Genomic DNA, 21891 nt, shown 5'->3' with positions numbered 1-21891 from the left:
AATGATCATCTAGTTTAACACCCCTGTTATGTGCAGGGACACCAACCACCAGACCAGGCTGCCCAGACCCACATCCAGCCTGGCCTTGAATGCCTGCAGGGATGGGGCATCCACAGCCTCCTTGGGCAACCTGTTCCTGTGCGTCACCACCCTCTGGGTGAAAATCTTCCTTCTAATATCCAAACTAAACCTCCCCTGTCCCAGTTTAGCACCAGACTGCAGTATTCAGTGAAGATCTCTTGTCTTCCATTATTTGTAGGCTTGCTGTAAGAAAAGCCAGGCTAGCTAAGTCTTGAGGCTGGAATCAGTCTTTGGATTACCTGCCACCAAGTAGAACTCTAATTGTAGTGAAGGATCCTTTTAGCTGGCTAAGTCTCTACTTTTAACAGCTTTATTTTTCAGTTCAGCAGGAGTGCCATCTGCAAGAAGAGAAATTCATAAAATGAACAGGATTATTCTTTCTAATATAGGAAAGAAAGTTCCTATACAAGTATAGTTCTGCAGTCACTGAGAGTTCTGCTGGATCAAAAGCCTATGTCCACTACTAACGTTTTTGAAATGGATTTCAAGTCATAGTAACCCAGACAAGTTTTCCTTAGTTGTCGTGGGCTATCTTATGTGTAGCATAAGAAACATCAGGCAAGTGGGTTAAATGAGGCCATTTTGCAGCACTTAATCGTAGCTCATCAGTAGGTTGGTAACTTCCTGTAGCTAGCAGCACCTAGGTGAGTACATGCCCTGGAATAATGAGAAGACTCTTACACCTACCCACGAGTATGAGGATTGCCCTGTTGGACACCCATGTAAATTATCCTTCTCAGGTTAACTGAAGAGCAAGGAGTTCTGGCCTTGATAGATAGAACTGCTGTGTAAATTGGCATAATCTGCACAGGAAAAGCAAATTCCCATACTCCACATACTTGTCTTCCTTGTTGCTGAGCTCTGTAGCTGTTATAAAGTGATCACCTCTTTGGCTCCTGTTGTGAGCAAATGTTCTCTCTTCCTTTATTGGGCACGAGTAAAAGGTCAGGTGAATAGCTGGAGTTGTTCGGTGGTGGTGTTACCTTTACAGTAAGCTGCACCACTTTGATAACCATTACCATTTGTTAGATGCCGTTCATACACAGAACAAAACAACGTTATTTATCCAACATATTTACAAGAAGTCTGGCTCCAGTCTGTCCAACTCATTCTGGTTTCAGTCATTAGCAGAAAATAAGACAGGCAGGAGGAGAATTAGCATAATCAGTCAGCATTTGTCCCATGTTTCTCCCAGGGCAGAGTGACCGTCTTCGGCCAAATAATCAGAGCCAAAGCTCACAAGCTCAGACTGGTTCTTAGTGCAACAATTGATTTGCTCAGGACAAAACAAGCAGGACGGCTGAGATAGGAGGGTGTTTTTATTGATATTATTATTTACAGTGCTCTTAAAGATACGGTTGCGAAGCCTCAGGAATTCTGTACGAAACATGGAGTAGATAATGAGTATTTGGAACTTCATTGCCAAGATATCCTTTAGATCCTTGTCCCAGTCTTTGTGTTCTCTCTTCTCCCTCCATTATTAATCCTGTCCCCAGCAATTGTCCTTTTCTTGAGACAAAATCCCACTTTTTTAGCATCTTTTTTTTGTTTGAAAGAATCTCACACATACACAAGAGTTAGAACTATGTTCAGAAGAAGAGGAAAAGAATTACAAAAACAGTGTTGTTTATTTCATGTTAGGTCTTTTGGACTTAGTTTCCAAATGAGCTGAGCTCACAGCTGGTTCTCATTCATTAGTCCGCCGAAAGGTTTATTGATTGTGATTTTAAACTCATTCACAAAGTTCTTATTTAGAAGTGTCCTCATGAACACTTGAGTTGAGGTGATTTTACTTGTTGTGTTGTTGCTTTGTTTAAAGGACGTGGCTCTGGCAGGAACGTTACACACAGCATCTGCCTCCAGCAGTCCGTCTTGAAGTTGCCATGACCAGTGCTGCTTCTGTTCTATGTAGATTGGCTTTGCTGGTTGTCGCACTGCAAATCATCTCGCATCCCTTCCTTGCTAGATATCCACTGTTCTGAGGTCTTTTTCCATGTGGCACTTTTGGCATCAGTGGTAATGGCAGCAGGGTTGGAGGTGGCTTAAGGTATTCATCTAGGATGCTTATTCTGCATCTTCACGTTGGTGCCTCACCTGTGATAGATTTCAGACTGTGAGCATGTAGAAAAAGAGATCAAAGGGGCCAAAGAAGAACTGGAAAAAAATGGTGTTGAAGTTACTGTCTTTAGTGGTTGTGTGACAGGATTGTCACTGTGGAGGAAAGTGACAAAAAGGGACCTCTCAAGTTCCAGTTTACCCAGGTTTTGTTTGATTTAATAGCAGAAAAACTGTAACAGAGAACTAGAAGTGACACAGTGAGCAAGCAAAGAAAATCAAAATGAAATAAGAGGGTGGTGAAGCACTGGAACAGGTTGCCCAAGGGGGCTGTGGATGCCTCATCCCTGCAGGCATTCAAGGCCAGGCTGGATGTGGCTCTGGGCAGCCTGGGCTGCTGGTTGGTGACCCTGCACATAACAGGGAGGTTAAACTAGATGATCATTGTGGTCCTTGTCAACCCAGGCCATTCTATGATTCTGTGAAACAGTAAAAAGATGTGTGATTAGAAGAAATGAGACAAAATGCTGCAGGTATAGATAACTGGGGGATAAGTTCATGAGGGGGAAGAGGAAGACAATATAAAAGGTGTGGAAAAACAAAGGTGCTGGAACAAATGCTGCCCAGAAACGTGGCAATAAGGGAAGCAAGCATCAGAGGTGGAGGAGGCAGCAGGAGCATTAGGTACCTACCCCAGGGAATGGAGAAGGTAAGTAGTTAATGAAGCCTCAGGGAGACTGAGAGCACAAAAGTATTTGCCCAGGAGCCAGCTGGAAACGCCTTTGCCTGAGAATGCTGCCATGCCATCAGGAATGCTCCTGATTCCTTTTCCAGGTCACCTGCACCGTGGAGACCAGAGACAAGATCCACACAGCCCAGCTGCGGAACGCACTGCTGGAACGCTACCCTACAGCCTCGTGGACAGAGCGATGACCAGAGGTGCACAGAGGGGGCTGAGGCCCTTGGACAAGTATTTTGTGGAGCTCTAATCTTGAGGCACTCGGAACAAGTATTACCTTTCAAGGCTGAACACTTAGCAAATAGCTTCAGGATATTTATTTCCTGCTCAAAGCGTAGCACGTGTCCTTGGAAATAAAGTTTAACTTGGAACTTGAGCTTAGCTAAAGGCCACTAAATAGTTTCTGCTGGTGTTGGGATTCTCAGCTGGCTCACTGTTTTGTTTGTTAGAATATGGAATCCTGTGGCATCCAGTAAATGATCAGGAGAAGGCATCTGTCTTGAAATTCGAGTGTAGGCTCTTCAATGGTCTTTTGATACTGATGCCACTGTTAAAAGCAACGCAGCTCCTTCTGCTGGGTTTTGCCATATCACTGGCATCATCTTTTCTATCTCCAAGCCAGAAGCATCTCTTCACTTGCTGAATCTGCTTGAGGGAGGACATAAGTGTGTGGGAGTGCGAATGCGTTGAAGTTTGCATAAGAACTCTGCTGTCATGAGAAAATAATGTGCTAATAAAATGCAATATAAAGAAACTCTTGAAAGATGAAAGCCAATGCTGTACTCTTTCTTTATTTATAAAGTTTCAGAACATGTTGCAAATGCAAAAGCTTTTAAAGAAGTGAATAAAGTTCTCAGTATAACTAGACTGCATGTGCAGACGTTCTCACTCTTGCTTTTGGAGACTCGGTGTAAAAGCTAGCCAATAAGACGGCAATCATCCATTACAAAAAGGGGTCTCTCCACCCTTTTGAGTTTTTGTTAGAATCCTACTGATCATCTTAGTCTGCCTAAAGCAGACTTGATCCTTCTCACCTGACAGATTAAGTGCAACGCTAAGAGTGAAATATATTTAAAGACCACACGTTACTAAGCAGAGGCAGCTTAGGGAGTGGAGGAAGCCCAAGACTTAGGCAAGTGGCTAATGCAATTAAGAAAGAACACATTGACCTAAATACTGTTTTCATTGCTGGAGACAAAGACCTACCAATACGGTAACATAACAGGATGGCAGGAGATGTAAGAGAAATTCATTAGAATGCCTGTCTCCGTATCTCTAGGTTTCTTTGATATGCCATGACATACGCTGTTTAGTTTTGTTTTGTTTCTTTTATTGTATTAGGTATACCCATAAATTGTAATGTATTCTTCAGCATGAAACTCCTTGAAATAACGATGCCAGAAATTATCTCCATTCTTTACTGCTGTTATGCAGGTCCATCTGGTTTCTTGGGTGAATCAGGTTTTAAGAGTGGCTTAAATACTGCAAACTTAACTAAACCAGGCCTTCTATTGTAGGATGCAGCACATTCTACCAGGTGGAATGCATGTTCTTGTTTCCAGTGGAAGGGAATGCCTTGACCTGATTAGTTCTGCTGGAGCTAAGCTGCTTAATGCTGAGAGCAGCTCTGTGATGCAGGATTTGTTAGGGCCACAGCACAACTTCTTCCAAGGACTGAAGCATCAAGGTGTATCTTCTCTTGGAAGCATCTCTTCCCACATGGATTCCTAATTTCTTCAGCCAAGGCTCCTTAGCTCTGCATTAACACCTAAAGCATTGCCAGTATGTGTTCACGTAGCATCAGGAACCATTACCCCATATGTCCTCGCAAGCTGTCCCTTGCATTCAACCTACTTTTGGAAGGTTTGGGGACACGTTCCACCTTCTCATTCCAAAATGCACTAAGTTTATATGACACGCTGCATCACACTTTTGCTAAACCCAAAAGTAGGCATGTGCTTTAGTGAGCGGAAAACAAAACATAAGGCTCTTGGGTTGGGCTTAAATTACTGCCAGTCATTTATTTGATGGCCTTGGATTCTTCTTTGCCACAAGTTGAACTGTAAACATATTGCAATGTATGGAATATTGATGTTTGCAGAACTTTTCCTACTACCAACTTCTACTTTCACATGCTCCAAACTTTTTCATCCCAGTGGAGGGCAAATTCTGCTGCATGTCACACATTCCTGGGCTTATGAATTTCTCTATGGTCAAATGCACAGCAATAAAAAATGCTGTCGGTTGGAAGCATCCTAATAAAATATGAATGTTTTGAAGTAATTAAGTATTAAGCATATCTAACAAGATCCCTAAGTCCAACTCACCCATGTCTCTTTAAAAAGCTGAGGGCAGGGCAGAGCTGACTGACAGGCAGAGCTGGTTATATATATGTATTTAACCTCACACACACACACACACATATATAGATATATACACACATAACCACTTAGTTCTGGTAGGAAATAACAGTTGGAGACATTACAGTGAAGCCCTTAGATCTGCAAGTGTTTCCTTCTGAAGGGCTGGATTGCAGATGTGGCAGCCTGAACTTTGTGCTGCTGTTAAGAAAATAAGGATACATTTCATACATTTCTGTTGCTTTCCCCATTTATTTTTTATAGAGAGGGTATTTTGATTGCAGTGGAAAAAACTACTCCAGCTGATCAAGAATAATACTGCATCAGGATTGCCTGGAGGAATGCTTCTCCCTGGCCATCAGCTGGTGCTGTTCTTTTGCTATTAGTTCCTGCTTTGGAAATAGCTTGTAATCAAGGCAGTCCTCTGCTGACCGCCTGTTTTAGAGCCTTTCATTGAGAAACCCTTTTTGCCCTCTCTTTAAAAGGAAGCCCTTCTAATTGAGTGGAGCCCAAAGTAGGTTGCTAACTGCTTAAAGATGTGATCACTTTACATTCCAGAATGCACCTGAAAGGATCTGGCAGCTGGCAACACAAGTGCTTTGCTCTGCAGGATGCTGCTGGCAGGGCAAGGTAACAGAGTAGTTCTGACTTCACAGCTTTACTATAGCGGGAAGCCAAGACAGACAAAACTGCCTGTGAAGAAAAAGCTCGTGTTGTGTGTTCCAAGCATTGATCTTGGTGTAAAGGTAACAACTAGTTAAATGAAATTCACTTGATCCATCTATTTCCAGGATAAAATAAAAAGGAAATTAACTATTTTATTTTTTTTTAATCTTTATTAAAGGATCACAGAATAAGATTACAAAGTTACACAGGGAAACCTAGCCCAGGTTCTTGATATTCCTGTGGTTTTCTAACCACTAAACATCCTTTCTACTTCTCTAAAGACTGTTAGTGGTAAGGAAAAAAGCCACTCCACCATTTAAAGCTCTTCATTTCTCTTTGCTTTTAGCTAAAAAGCAAAAACCTCAAGAACCTGTACTTGAACCGTATCAGATGTCTCACAGTCTAGCATACGTATTACACAAGGTATATGCTTGCTCATTACTGCCTTGAGGAACTTTTCTTTTGAGCAAAGCCTGCGTTCCCTTCTTTTTACTAGAACAGTAGCACCAGGGGTGGTGTGGAAGAAACCTCTCCCCAAATCACAGTTAATATTTTAAATAGTAATTACTTCTTAAAGTGCTAAGAACAAGAAAAGCTAGTTCTGGTTAAAGACTGAGAGGTGTAAAACAGACAGTGAGATCAAAGGGCTCAATTAGATGTAAAGGAAATACTCTGAGGGATGTAAAGATAGTCTACAAACCAAAGATGTCAGAACCAGATGCCAGATGAACATCTGGCAGATGTGGTGAGCGCTGACTTGTTAGGCTTACTTTTCATGTGACAACCTATGAGATTTTCTTTTTGGAATGTTGTGAGGTTGTTTTCTTGGATAAGAAGTTAGTTCCCTAAAAAGCTACAGGATTCTCTCTATACTCTATAGAGAGTATATACTACACTAACTCAAGAGATGGAAATCCACATTTGAAAGATGAGGTCATGCTGCATGGAATTGAAGGCACAAGAATTAAACCAAGTTCAAGTACTTCATGTATCCCAGCTCACTCACCTCAACCCAAACTTGGTCTTTTAGAAGACTTGGTCTTTTTAACGTGCCCGCAGCAATAAAGCAGTCTGTCCTTTGTTAAAGAGAGTAAGTTGACAAAACAAATGACACAGACCAGGCTCTAACAAATACAGAAAAAGCTTTTAAAAGGTCCTGTAGAAAAATGGTAGGAGAAACTTATATCCTGCCACAAAACATCAGCGATTGGCTTTGTGGTCATAAATAACAATATCTGTTGTGGAGGTAAATTCTCCCCATGAAAGGGTCACCTATGAGCTGCTACTAACTACTATCAGGGCCTTTCCTCACCAATGACAATCAGAGTATACAATCTATATCAAACAGTGCAAGGCTGCAACCTTCAGCTCTTGCGTAAGAGAATTAAACTTAGGCAGTGCCAAGATTGACAGGCTGAATTTCTACCAAACTGTCCACAGGGCCCTGTGAATTATAGCTGAGTTTCTTCCTTAGTACAAAAAGTTAATTTGGTAGATGGGCACTGCATCGTGTAGTAGGAATGTGACTTTGCTAATTACAGCTTCTAAACATGTGAGGTTGTTTCCTGAAGAATAAGGATGAAGAATGTGAGAAGAGACTTCTGTCACAGGCTTCTAGTAGTATTTCTTGGCTGGAGGTTTGTACGACACCAGGAGACCGAAGGAAGCATACCCAAATAGAAGCGTCTGAATGAACCAGTGGAACTGAACTGCTGGGTCAGTGATGCCTTTAGATCTGCAACGTGAACAAAAGCATAAAGTGTTTCAAAAAGCTGAGTCTTGCAGACTACACTGTTATAACTAACAAGGTATTTCTACCTAACCTCGATATTTCAGACTTGGTTAGAACGTTTAATCTCACATTCACTTCAAACTGAAACTGATTTCATAAAAGACAGTATTGCTTCTTATGATTCTGGTGCATTATAAGCTGTCGAGAGAGCAAACTTAAAGAGGTTTTGTGCATGCAGCTTCCTCAGCAATATGTGCGTACCTTCTTGCTGACTACAGACCATGCAAGTAGTCTGTGCACTTGCAAGGTCCAGTGGCCTGACAATTGCTCAGGTGTTGCCTGAATTAGTGGTTAGAGAAAGAAAGCAGATGGGTCTCAAGATACTTGTCTTGAATTATGTCAGTTAGTTTTAAATTAGCATATGCAAATGTTTGGTTTGTTTCAGGAAGAGGTCTAGTCATGCTATAAAGAACCTGTGTGCAAGCTGACTTATGCTCCACTAAGTACATTAGGGATGTGAAGCAGTGGTAACTTCAGCCCACAGTACCAAGATGGTCACACTGGTTACCTCTTAAAAACTGACTCACATTTACCTCAGTAAAGATAATTGTCTTAGTCAGGAATGTCACGTTTCCTCTTCCATTTCAGTGTTGTGGGGAAATATTTTCAGAGGAAAGAAGATGTGAAAGCTGAATCAACTCATTTCACATTTCCAGAGACTTATGTCAAGCATAAGCACACTTAAACTTAGTAACTTTAGAAGTGAGCTCCCTCTGCTGACTTCAGCTGCAAGCGTTCATCTGTTGTATCCACACAGAGAAAATGAATGTGTAGTAAGTACTGACTGACACAACTCTTCTCTATTTTTGTTCCTAATTTTTTTCCTACCAGCTGTGGGAAAACTTTTATAATCCCTAATGCAGTGTTTGCAAATGAGTCCAGACAGTGGAAAACTACGTCTCAAGAACTTTACCTGCTTGTATGTACAGCAAGTTTACTTGAAGAGACTGTACGAGGAAACAGAGGCCAAAACCCAATGCAAGTACCGCTGCTAATTAATGAGTTTATACCTCCTTTCTCTCCAGTTCTTCCTCATGTCTCCTGTGATGTTCATGTGCAGGTATTACAATCTCTTTCATCAGACAACAGTCTTTAGTGCTTATAGGAGAGTACAACTACTTAGTTATCTACAGAAGCGTGCCTCAACAGAAGATGATGGGCAGGCAATCCGTGCTCTCCTTCTTATGGTCTTCAGTGTTTACTTGCAGAAACTTCACTACTTAACTTGTTTGCAATACATCCACTTGGTATGCTCAGCAGTAATGAAACTGCCTCTTAATATAACCTTAAGCCAATACATGTAAAAGCTTTCTGCAGAGCCAGAGGTAAAGCTTTAAAGCTATAGCTTAAAACCAGAGTTTGGTAAACAGTTAATCATCAGATACCATTCTGAAGGCAGAAAACATGCTCGAGAGCCACTTCAAATAGCTCAGTGGAACAAAATGGCTTTGCTTCCAAGAGATGTTATATGAGAAGCTAGAGACAGGGCCTTAATTAAAGGAAGTTGAAGAAGTTGGAGTTTTCACAGCGGCAAATTAATTTGACATCTCTGCAGAGTGACAAGAATCAACATAACATATGAGTGTGAAAACTCCTATCTGCATTCTTCTGAATTAGAGATAAGATTAAAAGGAATAGAACTCCCAAAAGATTTGTTATCCTAACTTGAGGATAGGTTGGCATTAGAATCTGTTTAGTAAGTACTTTCTTCCACAGACCTGCATGTATAGATAGATCTTAAGTAATCCCAAATGGATGTATCCAAGTGCATTTTCACAACACGGTTGCAATCTATTTCAACAGGTAACTAGGAGCCAGAATTCTGATGAGGTAAGACCTGATTAAACTCCCACTTACTTTTCCCCCTGCTATCTGGAGTGCTGTTACCCAGCATCTGAACCAACAATGAGGAATAAGCAACCACCAAAACCAGTTTATAACTTAAGTCACTTGTACCAGAAATCCCTTCCAGAGAATTTAAGGTAAGAAACAGGGGGGAGATCAACTTACTGGCATAGCTTTATACCGTACAAGGCTTCTACTATGTGAATCAACCAGGATACATAGAACCTAGAAAAGAAAATAAATTCATTGTTGTTGTTGTTTTTTTACATTAGAGGGAAGACCGTTGTATCCAAGATCTATCATGCAAAGAACGTCCAACTGAAAACACAGCGAAGTCACTATGTTTAGTGCAATGCTTTGCTTTCTAGCTTTGTCTTATGAGAATCTAGAGCCCACAAAGCTATTAAGTATAACTGAAACTCATCCAATACACCTCAACTTGCCATTTTGAGTACCCACTCCATGTATCCATATGCTTCAGTACTTGTTTAAGGCCACTGCTTACTGAATGCAGTGGGTTAATTATAGTCAGATGTGCAAAACCTATCCTTTTACCTGTAGAACTAATTTTAGTGATCAGATAGGAAAGCTTTTAAGGGTGCAGATGCATGTGTATAGGTATAGTTCAACTGTGCGTACGCATTGAGGGTACGGAATGTGAGAATTATTTCAACTTGATCTTTAAGTTTTCATATAAAGGATAACCCATTAGGATCAATTCAGTTCCTTGTTCAAGTATAGGATGCTTTGAGCAAAAACAAAGGCCATCTTACATGTATAGTAAATTAAACAAGGCAGGCTGAGGATTCCCTTAAGAATCCAGCAAGCGAGAGGCTGAGCTATAGGAAAGTGTTCTCCAGCTCTTAAGATTAGAGGATTAGACTATTTGAGCAACACACTGGCAAAATAACAGCAAATGTAAGTTTACATACAGTCCAATAACTGCCTCTGAAAGCATTATCTGTATGCTTTCCTTCCTCAGGATACCAACACAGACACCAACCTGTAAGCTGAGTTCTTATCCTTCCAGCCTGGCCTCAGCCTGTCTCATCTCTCCTGGTACTTATTGCCCCACACCCTGAGCTGCGATGAGCCAGCCTGGCAGCAGAGCTCCAAGTGTAATTAACAGCTCGGTTACAGGACAGCTCGTTAGCAGGGCATCAGGGACAGCCAGAGAGCTGCAGGCAGCCGGATGGCACTCACCCGTAGCACACCCACTTGTGGTAATTCTTCACTAAATAACGAAGGAAATCACCAAACAGTCCCAAATAGCTGTAAGGGATGGTTGAAGGTGACAGCGTTACCCACTGCGAAGAGAAAAACAGTGTTATAAGCATTAAGGTCGGCTTTGGTCACCCCTTTACCCCCGCACCGTGCCAAGGCCGCAGTCTGACAACGGTCAGACCGACCCCTCAGCCCCACACGGAGCATCCCCAGCCCTTACGCCTAGCAGGATCATGCCGAAGATGATGCCGATCATCCAGAGGAGCCGCGAACGCTGGAAGTGGCAGCTGCCATCGCGCACCCGCTCCGCTCCCGTCATCCTGCCGCCGAACGCCGGGCCGGGAGCCGCCGCCGCAGGTAAACTGAGGAGCGGGGGGGGCGGAGCGCGGGCGGAGCGGGCTGAGGAGCCGGGGGCCGGCGGGCCGCCCCGTGATGGCGGGTGTCGGACCGCGTCATTTCCTGCCGCTCCGCCTCCTCCTGCCTCCTCGTATCGAGGCCGCCGCGCCCCCTGGCGGCAGGACCTGGGCGGTGCGGGTCGTTGTCTCATGCGAGATGAGGAGAAATGACAGACAGCCTGACTTTACAAGGTCGGAGGAAACAAAATGATTTCTGCCTGCTTCGCTTCACCAGCCCTGACTTTTGGGATTGCTTCTGCTTCTTCTAACCCGTGTCACACAGTGATGGAATGAGGTCTGGCAGCTCCCAGCAGCGTGCAGGGAGCTCACATCACACCGTTAGTGCACTTTGTAACACGTGTCTGTGTGATGCATCAAAACAGCTTCCTGTGCTGGAGCACATGCAGATGCTGGTAACTAACAATCAGCTATGATGGGGCTCTATAGGCATTCAAAGGTGAGCAATATAGCTTTACTATGTGTCAGGATATTGCTCACTAAGGCTATTTTCATAGGATCGTAGAATCACAGAATGGCCTGGGCTGAAAGGGACCTCAAGGATCACATATCTCAACCCCCACCCCTCCACCACAGGCAGGGCCACCAACCTCCATATCTAATACCAGCCCAGGCTGCCCAGGGCCCCATCCAACCTGGCCTTGAACACCTCCAGGGATGGACGGGGCATCCACAGCCTCTCTGGGCAGCTGTTCCAGCACCTCACTGCTCTTGTAATAAAGAACTTCCCCCTGACATCCAACCTCAATCTTCCCTCCTTCAACATAAAACCATTTCCCCCCATCCTGCTAATTTCTACCCTTTTAAAGTGTTGACTCCCCCTCCTGTTTATAGGCTCCCTTTAGGTACTGAAAGGCTGAACAAGCCCAGCTCCCACAGCCTGCCTTCATAGGGGAGGTGCTGCAGCCCTCTGATCATCTAATGATCACAGAATGATTATAGAATCATTAAGATTGGAAAAGACCACTGTTTTGTAGTAGTTAAGGCCATAGAAAACAGAGGGGAAGCAGAGTCTTAAAAAGAAGTCAGTGGGGAAAAAAAGTGTGCTCTTATAATTGTATACAAACGTTTCTCTTTAGCTTTCATGGGATGGTTACTAACAGAACAGCAGCATATCACTTTCTTAGATTTTCAAATGCTGCCGTTTTTGTTGCATCTAATACTGGGGAAAACTTGTTCTTCTCCTCCTCCCTCCCCCCTCCCACCCCTCCCGCTCCACCCGTTTTAGAAACATTTGCTATCTGTCTGAACTTAAGATATTGACTATCTCACTTTCCATCGGGAGGTACAAAAGGGTATTTGCCAGGTAGTCTGCCTCTTTTGTTTTGTGTTCCTGGTAGCTGCCGGAGGAGAGCAGATAGAGACATGTTGGCTCTTCTGTGTCCTTTAAAATTCTTTCCAAAAGGGGAAAATAAAGGGGGGGGGGGGGGGGGGGTGAGGGGGTGGTGTACTTACTCGATCCAGACCAGCATTTATTGTGTGAGTCATCCCAGTGGAGGCAGGGATGTGACTGTGTAAACAGCCGCTTTCTGTACTAGTGAGGATTACGGGATTGGGCTTCTTTTAGGAAGTTACTTGGAAATGAAATGCAGCCAACTTTAAAGTGGATTTGAAGCTTGAATGAGGGAGAGACGGGATGCAGTCAGTGGAAGTTACCTGAGGAAATGAAACTATCAATACAAGACACAGTGCTGTAGTGAAGCTACTGGCAGCAATGTGTGTATGCGAGTTGGTTAAAGTAGCAATCAGCTTTGCTCCTCTGCCCGTTTTAATTTGTAGCGTTGTATTAATCATTATATCACTGTAAGTTCTGGTACTAAAGGATCTAAGGGAAATTACAGTCTTTCAAATATTACCTGTTGCTGTTCCACCAGCCGGGCAGTTTCACAGATAATGGCCGGCATTCACATACTTACAAAGCCTTTTTAAGGAGCAATGAGGAGTACCTAAGGAGAAACAATGAGGTGTAGTAATGTTGCTGGTTGTGATACTGTGCGTCTTGCAAGTAAATACACGTCTCCCTAATGCATCCCTATTCTGTGTGTGTTGATAAAACTAGGTCTCTTCTGTTGTATTTTGAATATAATCAGGAGCGTAATGCAAGGCTTGGAAATTGCCGGCTGTAAAGGCCCCAACCTACTGCTTTAGTCTTTGCAGAGATTAAGAACTAAGTATTGCTTTTAAGCTGTAGGGAGTTGTATTTCTTACATATTTGGTCAGTGTGTTTTACGGGTCGATTGATGTTGAGTTCCATATGCCCATCCTAATGCTTTGACTCTGCTTTTTGTTATTAAAAAGAAACAGACTTCTTTATCGTGCTCCAGCCAACGTTGCATTAATAAGCCTTTCTAAACAGCCAGCAAAAGCTCAGCAGTCTGAAATGCAAGCTGCAAGAATAGCTTCAGTGTTGATCACAGGTGTGCGCTCTACAGATCTATAGTTGCTGGTGTCTGTTGGAAGTCAACAACTTTAGTCCTACTGAAACGTTTAGCAAACAGTTCTGATGGATTTCTTTCATTATGTGACATAGGAACAAGTGACATCCATGTGAAAGCTCAGTTTATGAAGCCGAAATTTATCTTACAGGTGTTTGATGGGATTCCTTGAGGTTAGGTTTATGCTGCAGAATTTAACAGGGATTTGTACAAGTATATGAACAAAAATGTGGGCTGTGGGTGCACTCCAGCATCCTGCAGTATTACTCACTGAGCTGTTAAAACGGGCAAAAGCAGTAAATCTCCAACAAACCACCGGCATTCTGGTGCCTTGCTCTGCCCCTCAACCACCTGATGACAGCGATGGAGTGTTTTAACACACAATACTTGGTATCTGCTATTGCTTCTCGTTCCTTTCCCAAGGAATTCCTTTCTTTTTATTTCTGTTTCCAACTTTGAAAGCCACAGCCTTTGGCTGCCAAGTTCTTCACGTGCATGGTGGTAAATGAGGGCGTGCAGTGTTGGGAAAAGGAAAGTCTTCCAATGTGTGTGTTACTCTTGATGGTCCGCTGGGCCCAGCTAATGCATTTTTAAAGTGTTTCTGAGGCAACAGAAACATTATGTCAATTGACTGTTTTCTAGCTCTGTTTTTTCCCCCCTTTTTGCCTGAAATGGGAATCTTGTGAGGGAAAAACTGGCTGCAGTGCACGAATCCAACACAGATCTAGCAGAGATCTGGGATCACCAGCATATGGGTGAGGTGGGTGGGAAGCACACTCCCGGACATCCACATGGGTGGGGATGGTGTTTGAGAGATGAGAAGGAATAGGGCTGACAAGGGAACTTAGATGATAGTTCTTTGAGCAGGGAGGAGAAGACTGCAGACAGCTTGTCTCCAGGCCCAGCAGACTAGCCTTAAGGCCACATTCACTCATCTTTAGGTGACTAGTTATCATAATCAAGCTTGGCAGACTATGATAGTATTCCTATAGCATCGTGTGGGTGTGCTTGTATTCTGTCAGCACATATACACAGAAAAATATATAGTCCCTGTCCCAAAACATCTGCAGTTCAGAGCTCTGACCCTCTTAAGATGCAAAGAGTCCACAGGTGTTTCTGGAGCGGATCAGTCTCAAGGCATCTGCTGGTTACACAGACAGTGGGGAGGCTGCTGGAGCCTCCCTTACAAAGGGGAAGGAGACAGGGATGGAGACGATCAGGAGTATGAGAAAAGAGATTGCAGTGAAGTAATATAGACTGTGAACCTGACCCTGATGGGCGCAAATACATCTGCATTTAAATGAAATGGTCCTTGACTGGGTGGTGCTGGGGCAAGTGAGGGCCTGCCAGATGGACCTGTGCCTGGCAATACTGTGGAGGTCTGGTTTGGATTTGAGAGGATATTTTGCACGATCTTTTTTCTAGGCAGGATTTTAGTGAATTTCTTTGCAACTGCAGAGGTTACTGTGAGGTTTTTCTTACTCAAAGAAGAACTAAGTCTGTGATGATCTAAGCATTTGGCTTCTTGCAAGTAGGAATCCAGCAGCCCATCCTGCAGTTCCAAGCACTCTTCTCTACTGATTTGCCATCATTAGGTTGTAGCCATCCTAACTCTATGCAGACTCAGGCTATTCAAACTGCACATCACTGGAACAGGTTGCCCAGCGAGGTTGTGAATGCCCCCTCTGGAGAAGCATTGGGGCCAGGCTGGATGAAGCTATGAGCAACCTGGGCTAGAGGTTGGTGTCCCTGCTGAGAGCAGGGGGATTGGAACTGTATGATCTTAGACTCTGGAGTAAGATGGTTGCTATAGGGAAGAGCTCCACGTTGCAGGTGACAGCTGGTTCTCAACTGGATGGGGAACAAATGCCTCTTGCAAAGGAAATGTTATCACAAAACTCCCTGAAATGGGATTGTGGTGAGGTGGGGGTCGGTGATAGGACAAGAGGCCATAGCTTCAAGTTGTGCCAGGGGAAGCTCAGGTTGGACATTAAGAAAAACTACTTCTGTGAAAGAGTTGTCACACTGGAACAGGCTGCTCAGGGAGGTGGGGGATTCATCATTCCTGGAGGCGTTGGAGAATCGTGTAGATGTGGTACTAAGGAACCTGGTTTAGTGGGCAGTATTGTAGGTGGGCTGCTGCACTAGATGATCTTAGAGGTCTTTTCCAACCTTAATGATTCTAAGATTCTTTGTATGATTTCCCCCCCCTTTTTTGGCTAAAGGTGCAAAATGTCTCCTCCCCATCTGCCTTGGCTCATTACGGAAGTGCACAACTGGCCACTGTGGTTTCCAAAACAAGAAATGCCACTGTGAGCACATGGTAGCCTGCAGAGCAGGCAAGGACACGAGCATTTCCTGGCTGCTTGTGTTCCTTGGGATGTTCCTAGGCATGTTTTCTGTGGCAGTACAGCACACGGGGAAATCTCTGTAGAAGAGAATCCATGTTTATTCTGCTGCATTCCACAGTGTTTGGACATGACATCTCTCTTATTCTCCAGGGTTGTTTTGCAGTGTTTTTATTTCAGTGAGGTAAGGGCTGTCTTTTACTGCCAAGCCCATAATTAAAGTGGTGTTGACTTGTAAGTAATGGGCTGCAAAAAGTGTACCAGAAGATAATTAAAGATGCACTCTGGATAAGGGGGCACGAACATTCTTTTTATGAGGTGTTAATGTCTGAAGACCAACTAGTGAAATTGATCTTGCCTCCATCAGGATGAAAGATCTGGTTAAACATCAGTAACGCCGTGCTGCCATAGAAGATGTTTGATGTAGGGATTTCTAGAGGTCTGTGCTTGAGCACAGACTCCCCAGGCAGGCGCCTGGTGGCAGAGCCACGCAGCACTGGGTGATTTGGCACCCCATCCATGCTAAAGTGATTCTTTGCATATTCTAACGCTGGGGCTGCTCTGGAGGGATTGAGGAGCTCCCGATGCCCTCATCTGGACTAAGACAGATGCAAACATTTTTCAAAGCCATTTTTAAAGAGCACTGTGGCTAGTCCTTTTCTAACAATAATGCTGCCTCTCCTAAATGTCTACTACATAAATATATATGTGTGTGTGTTTTCTTCCTCCATTTCCAGCATATTCCATATGTAATTTTGATTCTTCTGTAGGTGCACTTGCATCACACGCCCCTGACTTAAAGGGACGCTGGCAGAAGAAAAAATATACAGTAAGTTTACACTTTTTACCTTTCTGAACCTTGGACCTTATTGATATCTGCAGCAAAATTCCATGGGTTTTGGTGGGAACCTGAAGACAGGCTGTGATATGAAGAGATATTTTTCGTTAAGCAAACTGCTTTCACTATTGCTGATTCTTTTCTTCTTCTTCTCCGCATTTCTACCACACAGAGAATCATAGGATGGCTTAAGCTGAGGGAACACGGTCAGCAAGGGTGAGTGCCTGGACCTAGGTGTGACCAAGCTGCTGCTGTAGCAGAAGTTAGCTCTTAGGTTAGGCCAAGTCCAAATGCCTCAGCAGAAGAGGGAAGAGAGGAGGGGGAGGACAAGATTGCCATCTTGTTTCCTGGAATCTCACTTAAAAACAAACTCACAATCTAAGTCTCTATCAATTAGCATTGCAAAGAAAATCTCTCGAAATGAAGGGTGTAAAGAGGCTGCCTGGCAGAATGCCTTAAACAATAACTCCAGGAAGTGTGAACTGCTCTCTCCATAGCCAGAGGATGTTAACAAAAGCCTGTCTATTTGACCTAGCCAGCAGTGATGGACACTCGCTATTAGCAAGCAGTGCAAGTCGCTGCAAGCCCCAGAGGTTCTCCTCTGCTGACTCCGTCCTTATCTCTTCTAAGCAGACTGTGACTCTAAGGCGTGTATGTGCGTGCTGGGGGGGGGGTTTCCTCTGGGATCAATATTGCAGGCTGCCCGCAGGGTCGGTTTTGTGTTGTAGTCATTCCCGTGACATGATGTTTTCATATATATATATACATACACATATTTCTGCCATAAAAAATTGGAAAGCATGCACAGGAAAAAAGAAAATGACAGCTTTTTTATGTCTTTATTTTTCTAGCCTTCCTCGTGGTATCACTTTCACTGCAGCCAGACTGAATGAATTAACTCTCTTTGTAACCTGTAGATGGGTTTCCTGGACCCAGTTTGTTGTGCACTCCATGGATAGATGTATTGACGATGCAGTGATGGAGAGGCCATATGCAGTTTCATGCCAATTTAAATCAGGGCTCGCCAGCTCTTCTTTCTCTCTGTGTCTGTGCATCCCCCATCTCATGCTGGTGTCTGAAATAAGCTGGCCAAGAACTAACCTGGCCAGCAATCACTTTTTGGAGGGAGTAGCTCTGCGAATTGACTCATTTTCTAGTGTGTTGGAGCTGGCACATGCAGGTCTGTGTGTGAAGCCATTTTTGGCCTAAATGCAAGCAGAACTGCATCCTGGAGAATGAGAAGCAGCTAAAGCTGGATTTGCTGTGGAGAAGGTCACTGACAAAACTGTGCCATTAAGCTCTGCTGACTAGCTTATTGTATCTGAACCTTAATCGACTCTTCCTTACATTTCTATCTGAATAATATAAGCAAACTCAAGCTTAGCAGCACACCTTGACTGTACCTAGAACTGACAAACCATTTGCTACCTGTCTGCTCTTCCCTGTTCTCCTACGTAAAAATGCTTGGCTGTATACAAATTGTATTTCTTACACGGAAAGGAAAATCTCTGAATCACCCTGAAACTCTGAGGGAGAAAATAATGTATCTGAGCTGTGATAGCCCTAAGAGTGATGTGGTAGAAGAATGGGAAAGAGCAGTGAGAAATTGTTTCAAGCTGTTGCTCCCAGATACTCTGAACAGATTTTGTTCTTGGACCCTTAAGTTTTACATCAAGGTGGAACAGGTTCCAAGGCTGAAAATGACTGGAGATGTGCTGAGACAAAAGACACATGAAGTAATGATGCTGTTGTTCTTGAACGCCTTCAGTGATAGCTTCTAATGGCCTCATTTGACAAATTATTACATTAACAAATTGATTTGTTGCTATTCTAATCCTATTTTGACATGTAAACCCTTTTGGCATTGCAGCCATCGCTCCCTGTAAGTTCTTATGTCACTCTTGGCTCCATAAAAGAATATTCCTGGCCTGCCTTTTGAATTAATACTTCTGAATTAATCGGTCATGATCTCACCTTGGAAATCACAGAGCTTTCTTGTTCTGTACACTACTTAGTGAGTAGAGTGTGGAGAAAAAGAAGCACTTGAAGGAGAGGTTATGATGAGAAAGGGAAGAAAACTAATGGGAGAGAAGCAGGGAGAGGCTTCAGTGTTTTGTGGTGGGTTTCGATGCAGCATCTGGGCAAGGCACCCAGGTAAAGTCAAGGAGAAACCTCCCTCTACTGGGAATAGGACCGGTCAGTAACGTGTAGGGTGGTTTCCCTTATGGAGAAGGGCTGGTACAGACATATAGGTGGCATGGGACACCTGTATTCCTTAGCCTGGAGGGATCCCAGCGCCCAGGGGAGCCCCGCTGTTTCCAGCGTTGGTGCCGGCCCGTCCGAGGCCCAAGCGGACTAAAGAACCGCCCTCGTTAAATTATTGACCGTCCATTTGAATGAAAAAAACGCTGGGTGGGTTGGTGGCGGCGGCGGGCGCTTCGCCGTGAGACGCCGTGGCTCCTCCAGCGGGGCGAGACCTCCCCGTGTGTATTTTGGTGATGGGATGACAATGGAGGTGTGGGAGACAGCTGTGAGTCACCCGGCCCTATCGGCGGGGCAGGCCCGGGCGGGTGGGGGTCGCCGAGAGCCGGGCGGAGGGCTCATAAGGCGAGGAGCGGCCGCGGCCCTCGCAGCCCTGATGGAGCCCCGCAGCATCCCGGCAGCCGACGGCCCGCAGCGCCGCGCCGCCCCGCGGGAGGGCGGCCGGAGGAAGCGCACGTCCTTCAGCAAAGCGCAGCTGGAGCTGCTGGTGCGCACCTTCGAGAAGCAGCCGTACCCCGGCATCGCCCTGCGAGAGCAGCTCTCCGGCCTCACCGACATCCCCGAGTCCAGGATCCAGGTAAGAGCGGCGGAGGGCGGCAGCCCCACGGGCCGTCCTTTGGGATGTCAGCGCCTCAAAGCGCCTCGACGGGCATCGGGACGTCGTGTTTAACTCTGCTTCCTCTCGCAGGTCTGGTTTCAGAACAGGAGGGCACGGCAGCTGAACCGCAAGAAGAGCGAAGGCGCTCACCCCGCACAGCCGGCGGCCGCCAAGGAGGAGCGGGGGCACTGCGGGGCGGACGGCCAGAACCGGGGCCTCGGCACCGAGCGAGCCCTGCAGACGGGGGACAACCGGAGCTGCCCCGGCCAGCCGCTGCCATGGTCCGGGCCGCAGTACGCCAGGCTCGATACTCACTGGAGGAGCTTTGGAGTCCCCGGTCAGACCCCGTCTCACTTCGGCCTGGACTATATGGGAAAAGGGGAGCAGTTCGGTGTGGGAGCAGTAGGCAGTGCCCCTCAGCACTCGCTCCCTGCACAGCAAGCGCAGGATTACCCGTATCTGAAGAACCCTTGTCCTGAAAACTACTATGCAGATGTCTTCCAGCCTTGTACAGAAGATTACCTATATCTGGCAGCTATGGAGAACACGTATAGCAAGCCTGTCTTAAGCTACTTAAATGCTGACCAAGGTCTGGTCGATGAGACCTACTCATATATCAAGCCTAACACCTCTCCCTTCAGTAGCAGTTCCATTCCAAGCTGTGGTGAGGGAGAGTCTATGCTTGAGCCGAAGCAGCTGAGGCACAGCTCTCCTCCTTTTGCAGCTAGCGAGGCAAGTCCTCCAACTCCTTCAGTACCTGCAAAACACGAAGGGAGGTACCAGGGGACATGTGCTGCTCCGGACCCATTGTACGGACAGCAGCTGCTGGGGACAGTGAGTGACTATGACCCTCACTGGCTGGGTATGAGAAATGAAATGTTGGGAAATGGTTTCGACTCACTGTTGGAACAAAATGGGGAGCAGGGTGGGCCTCAAAGTTACCTTTTTGCTTTGGGCGGCCAGAATTCCGCCTGTCATTTGGGTTACGCATGAATCTATGATGAAAATCATCTTTTACTTTGATTGGCAGTGTTGTCCCAAAGAGGTTAGAGGTTTTGCAGGTGGAAGGATGGAGTGCTTGCTGTAAGCTTCACACGCTGTATAGAAGGGAAAGGAAGGTGAGGAAAGCCAGCAATGTGCACAAGAGAGCAACCTGTGGGAGGTGCGTTGCCAGTTCCTCTCCTGTCCTGCTGGGACTGTCACCAACCAGCACCGCTGTGGACATTTGGCTTTCAGTAGCTTCACATTAACCTGTGTGTACAGACATACCTCAGTACAATACCTCGGTACCAAAGACTTTTGTCTTCTGCTGCCCAGACTGCATTGGATTCTACCAGGAGGCTTTGGACTGCTGAGTTGGTTTTGTAGTCTCACCGCACAAGATTGTACTGATTTTATATAGAGTGTCTAGTGGAGATAGCATGAATGCAAGATTGTCTGAGTGTGGGATATGCAGCCTGGGTGTATTTGTGTTTTAGGTGTGCTCCTGGTAAAGGGCACTCCTGGTGTCTTCTTGGGTATTTAATGTATAGTATTTTCACTTCAAAATGACCAGATTTTATAGCCTTTTAGAAGGCTTTATTTTTGTGATTTCCTGTTGTGTGTACATATACATATATATATTTCAAATCATTTGCTAATATTGCGTTGATCTAATTTAATTAAAAACAAACACAAACCAACACCAAACAAATCGATTCTCAACTTCCCAAAGGAAGGGTATTGACCGGGGTTATATTGAACTTGTAGATCTGCACTGGGGGTAAAAGTGTCATTGTGTTCATTGCACTTGACACACAGGGCCCTGTTTTTAGCCTTCTAGACCTCCACAGCCATCTGTAAGACCGGTGTGATCTTACCAGTCTGGGGGGTGTGTAGCTCTAAGGGGGTTAAAGCAACATCACGCTGAAACTTATACACGTAAATCCTCTTTTAATGCTTAAAATATGACTCTGGAATGCTTTACATGTGCCTAGATTCTAATATGTACACTGTGAACTGCTTTTCTATAGCATGAAATAAATATAAGAGAATGAAACTTAAACACGGAGCATTATCTTATTAGTGAAAATGGTTATCTCTGTGGGGAAGCTTCCTAGAGAGATGTGTGCACAAAGAAGCCCAGCATAGGTGCAGGGTCGCTGCCCAGAGCCACATCCATCCTGGCCTTGAATGCCTGCAGGGTTGGGGCATCCACAGTCTCCATGGGCAGCCTGTTCCAGTGCACAAGCTGCG

General features: G+C 44.9%; 3 protein-coding genes across 9 annotated transcripts in view; 2 read left to right on the top strand and 1 right to left on the bottom strand.

The window, feature by feature from the left end:
• LOC107315602 (putative threonine dehydratase) overlaps positions 1-3645 on the top strand; it is a 31439-nt gene extending 27794 nt beyond the window's left edge. For all 6 annotated transcript variants that reach the window (XM_015866122.2, XM_015866119.2, XM_015866117.2 and 3 more), the window contains one exon: positions 2971-3645. In XM_015866122.2, the coding sequence (XP_015721608.1) occupies positions 2971-3069 (99 nt within the window). In that variant the 3' untranslated portion in view covers positions 3070-3645. The remainder of the gene's footprint in view (positions 1-2970) is intronic.
• Positions 3646-6028: 2383 nt separating this feature from the next.
• On the bottom strand, positions 6029-11192 carry TMEM254 (transmembrane protein 254). The gene is made up of 4 exons (XM_015866129.2): positions 10983-11192; positions 10742-10845; positions 9704-9763; positions 6029-7636 (listed from the first exon to the last, which is right to left on the bottom strand). Exons 1-4 carry the CDS (start codon positions 11079-11081, stop codon positions 7516-7518), a joined length of 384 nt encoding a protein of 127 aa, XP_015721615.1. The 5' UTR covers positions 11082-11192; the 3' UTR covers positions 6029-7515.
• A 1427-nt stretch (positions 11193-12619) lies between these two features.
• LOC107315604 lies at positions 12620-21800 on the top strand. 2 transcript variants are annotated; one of them, XM_015866126.2, is made up of 4 exons: positions 12620-16787; positions 16969-17012; positions 17648-19635; positions 19747-21800. In XM_015866126.2, the coding sequence occupies exons 3-4, from the start codon at positions 19300-19302 to the stop codon at positions 20647-20649; spliced, it is 1239 nt and encodes a 412-aa protein (XP_015721612.1). In that variant the 5' UTR covers positions 12620-16787; positions 16969-17012; positions 17648-19299; the 3' UTR covers positions 20650-21800. The 2 variants fall into 2 exon arrangements, with proteins under 2 accessions (XP_015721612.1, XP_032301505.1); XM_032445614.1 differs by having other exon boundaries at positions 12620-19635.
• The last annotated feature ends 91 nt before the right edge of the window (positions 21801-21891 follow it).

This window comes from Coturnix japonica, chromosome 6, assembly GCF_001577835.2.
Source record: "Coturnix japonica isolate 7356 chromosome 6, Coturnix japonica 2.1, whole genome shotgun sequence".
In the NCBI taxonomy this organism is placed as follows: domain Eukaryota; kingdom Metazoa; phylum Chordata; class Aves; order Galliformes; family Phasianidae; genus Coturnix; species Coturnix japonica.
This window is presented reverse-complemented; position numbering and strand designations above follow the sequence as displayed.